The sequence below is a fragment of the Puntigrus tetrazona genome, chromosome 4, assembly GCF_018831695.1.
Source record: "Puntigrus tetrazona isolate hp1 chromosome 4, ASM1883169v1, whole genome shotgun sequence".
In the NCBI taxonomy this organism is placed as follows: Eukaryota; Metazoa; Chordata; class Actinopteri; order Cypriniformes; family Cyprinidae; genus Puntigrus; species Puntigrus tetrazona.
The window spans coordinates 3,610,029-3,614,109 of NC_056702.1; the positions used below are offsets into that span (position 1 = coordinate 3,610,029).

Below are 4,081 nucleotides of genomic sequence, written 5' to 3' on the forward strand. Positions count from 1 at the left end.
CAAATAATTTTATGCGAAACATCACAAACTTAACTGCGATGTCTGACCGTTAAGTCTCTCTAGCTATGAAAGTGCAATCTCAGAGCAGTAACATTTTACTCTGAGACTGTTGTAAAGAAGTCTTTAAAGCAACTGACAGCCTTGAAAAAGCAGAGAGCCTTTGGTTGACTGCATTACTGCTGAAACTGAGCCCTTTAAAAGATAATGGACTTTTCCACCATAAAAGAGGACAAACAACCTCAGCAATGCTGTCACCTTAAAAAGCCATCTTTGAAAGAGCCGTATGTCAAAGACAATGAAGACAATGAGATAATGTTCAACACAATGAGGCCTCCAGACAAAGAGTTAGCTGTGCCTCACGTACAGTCCCTCGGAGATGTTTATTCTAGAGGCTAAAGGAAACTGATGCCAAGTTGAACATATGCTGTAGCAAGCTGATCTGAAGTACGCCTGTCACACAAAACATGTACTCGGCTTCAGTCTTGAGATTGGAACAGCTCTCAGCTACAAGAGCCAACAGCAGCCTTCTGTTTCCCAGTCTTGCCTCTTAAATAAAACTCCCGCCAACTTTCTCACACCATGCATATTATACTATATAACACCTAATATATGTCAGTCACCTGGCCTTCACTGATGCCGACTGCACTTCTACAATGTACAATATTTGAAAAGCCGTCGGATAGAAGCACTTCATTCAAACTAGACATAATCAGTGACCTGGAACGCAACCAACATGCGAAGCAAGTACTATAATACATATGTGGAACCCAACAAATAGTTTGTGTCTTCAAGCAACTGTAAGCGGCGTGTATTTGCGCTCACCACATTTCTTGTCGAGCAGGATCTGTCCGGTGCCGCAGTGGTCTGGTGGGTCCGCGGGACGGACGAGTTTCTTAGCCAGCTCGTACTCCGATCCGGCGAAGTGCAGGTGAAACTGCTCCCGGTTAATGGACTTCCGAAGAGTGCGTATAGTCTTTCTAAGCCGCTTCTCAGAGCGCCGCCGAACACATGCCAGGTCACAGCCCTCTGCTGAGAGAAACACTGGATACCATATCTCGTACATACATAGAGCGCACACAAACACCCACAAAGTGCACGCTGTCCGCTATTTAAATATAGAACCCACTTCCATCATAAACCAGGAGATACTTTCACCTGTTGGCTTGTTTTAGTATCAGCGACAGTAGCAGGAAGAGGGAGAGATGCGAGCAAGCAGTGAGAGGCCTAAGGTTTCTACTGAAACATACGCATGCAGTGCACGAAACCAACCTGTTACCTCCTCCAGGTTCACATCCAGCTCAAACTGGGCAGTGATGGAGGACCCTTCCTCCTCGCCGGCCTTCCGCCCGTGGCGACTACGGTGCTGTCTGCTTGAAGAGGCACAGTGCAGGCTAACAAAGCTGAACTGGACGTTCTCAGTGGCTCTTTTGTCTGAGTAAATAGATATCAGAGACTTAATGGATTTAGAGGGCCTGAAATAAAAAGGCAGGCTCAATTCTTGTTTTCTTTGGCTGTGAAATCAAATTTATTTTCATCATCCCTTTCGCTTTTCAGGATGGATAACAGTGCAGAAAGAATTAAACATGAGTGGAGACGGTAGAATATATTTTAAGTTGTGAGTGTGGGAATCTTTTCTGACCAAACTTGTGAAAATATGTAGTTTTATTATAGTATTAGTATTATTATTGATATATCTGTGTCTGGCTTGCTGCACTCACTCACTTACTTTTTATTTCCATGAAGTCTACTTGCATAGAGGGGAAATAAGAAGAAAGCTAATCATTTGTGTTTTGGTCGCACAATTTGACAAATGTAGTCATGTTTTATTAATGGTCTGACTTTAGACTTTGACTTAAAGCCTGTGCAAACAAATGGCTACTTCGGTAGTCAACTGTGTGTATTTTCAGTGAAAACCGTGTTGGTGTGAGGCCAGTACCTGACAGGGTGGTTTTGAAGCTCTGTGCAAGATTTTCCTGACTCCGCTTCAGATTGCACTTCCCCTGTCCAGATTTAAATGTAGCAATGGTTTTGATTCCAGAGCCTATAACAGGAAGGAACACTGTGAATTATGCACCCATCATATTCCTCATTTGGGATCAGCGTTGTTATTGTTAACTAAAACTTAAATACAAAAATAAAATCATTTGAAATAAAGCTGAAAAATGTCAATCACTCATCCTCATGACATTCCAAACCTGTAAGACGTTTGTTCATCTTCCAAAAAAATATATATTTTTGAATACGTATATGTTTATGAATATATTTTTTATGACATCTGAGAGCTTTCTGACCCTCCATAGACAGCAAGACAACAATTACTGCAATAATGCATTTATAGTATTCAGTAGTAAAGAGCGTACACTGCTTGGAACAGTTGAAACCCAGAACACATTCGCATAGATTTACCTTGACAATGTGAGCCGTTCCCTTTCCACTGTCCTCCCGCGTGGCACGGCAGGGGCATGCCACAGGTCACGGTGTATGAATCTTCAGCTCCTACAGATGAAGGTGAAGGTGTCAGAAAAGCTCAGAGCAAACTCCAGCACGCAGACAAAGGCAGATCCCTAAATGTCATAACACTCACCACTGCTGATATGAACCTGCGACTTGCAGGTCAGGTAGCAGAGCTCACCCCCTCCCTGCTTACTGCAGTTAAGAGTGGGCCTGGCAGGTGGCGGCACTAGTGCAGAGTCCTCTGCTTCTGAATGTGAAAATCACAATGCTTAAACGTAAAGCTATGGCACGCATGCTGAGAGGAAGGTGGATGGAAAGAGTTAGAAAGACAGATCGAAAGCTCAACGGTGCAGTATGTTCAAGATGAAAATATGAATGTTCAACACGACGTGAGATTTGAGCACCTGGTATCTGTTTGTCAGCAATAGCACAGACGGAGAGAGCCAGATAGAGAAACACAAAAGTATCTCCTGCTTTTAACTCCCAGGGATGAAGAACAGATTTCCATCTAGACCGACATTATCAGATATAGAAATCCAGCATTCAGAATCACTCAGGCTCATCTTACCGATACAGTCTTTCTTGTTCCAGTGCAGCTTGTGACCAGCATGACAGTGGCACTCAAAGCCTCCCATGGTGTTTTCACAGGTGTGTTCACATCCTCCATTGTTCAAACTACATTCGTTTATGTCTGAGAATGGAGGAGTCGACAAACGCAAAATAGCATTTCAGGAAAACAAGTCATTCAGTTGCAACTCATCTGTAATAATCTGTAAATCAATAATTTTTTTTTTTTAATCTTTAAATAGCTGTGTCTTTACCTCCACAATGGGCAAGCCCATAAAGCGTGTAGCCCTTGTTGCAAACACACTGGAAACTACCAGGTGAGTTTACACAAGTGTGGTCGCACGTCCTCTCGAAAAAGCACTCGTCAATATCTATAATCAAACAAAAATTAGCTTAAATTGAAAACTGCACAGCTTCTTCATCAAGCACGCTCTCATTTTCTGTTCAAAGGCTCCGTATTCAGTTTGAAAGAAATCAATCAAGGCCTTTTTTATTAATAACAGGGAAAGGTGCTTTCCTCAGAAGACTTGTATCAAGGAGAGGGAGTTGTCTGTGTGCTTTAACGAAATTTTCTTTTCTTTTTCTTTTTATATTCTTTTAGGGTTCAGAGTTATACTCTTAGTCTATGTTAAGGATCTTCAAAGGAATCTTGCAAGTTGATACTGGCACCCTTCATGAGACTCCCACTCTGTCTTATCTGTAAGCTTAGTTACAAACACAGATACTAACACCAACCCCCACGCTGCTTCTCTATATTGTGTTGGACCTAAAGCAGAAGAAGAGCATCCTACCCTGGCACGAACGCTCGTCCGTCAGCAGTTTGAAGCCTTTACGACAGTTACATTCGAAACTGCCAATGGTGTTCCTGCAGTAGTGGTCACAGCCACCGTTATGGAGCTCACACTCATCAATGTCTGAGAGACAGAGAAGGACCAAATCACACTGTAGAACATAGATGGGCTGATCAGCTATAGGGTGAATCTCACAAAACCTGTCAAGATCTCACAAAACCCCCCAAAAATCAGATATTGCTTAAATAATATAATATAATATAACAATA

At 42.4% G+C, this 4,081-nt stretch overlaps 1 protein-coding gene across 1 annotated transcript in view; it reads right to left on the reverse strand.

The window, feature by feature from the left end:
- The window catches only part of LOC122342823 (signal peptide, CUB and EGF-like domain-containing protein 2), a 16,012-nt gene that overhangs the window by 7,673 nt on the left and 4,258 nt on the right, over nucleotides 1-4,081 (reverse strand). The window contains exons 3-10 of the mRNA XM_043236955.1: nucleotides 3,813-3,935; nucleotides 3,276-3,392; nucleotides 3,023-3,145; nucleotides 2,585-2,701; nucleotides 2,407-2,496; nucleotides 1,937-2,041; nucleotides 1,270-1,431; nucleotides 823-1,026 (exon numbers count right to left, since the gene is read on the reverse strand). Coding sequence (XP_043092890.1) covers nucleotides 823-1,026; nucleotides 1,270-1,431; nucleotides 1,937-2,041; nucleotides 2,407-2,496; nucleotides 2,585-2,701; nucleotides 3,023-3,145; nucleotides 3,276-3,392; nucleotides 3,813-3,935 — 1,041 coding nt within the window. The remainder of the gene's footprint in view (nucleotides 1-822; nucleotides 1,027-1,269; nucleotides 1,432-1,936; nucleotides 2,042-2,406; nucleotides 2,497-2,584; nucleotides 2,702-3,022; nucleotides 3,146-3,275; nucleotides 3,393-3,812; nucleotides 3,936-4,081) is intronic.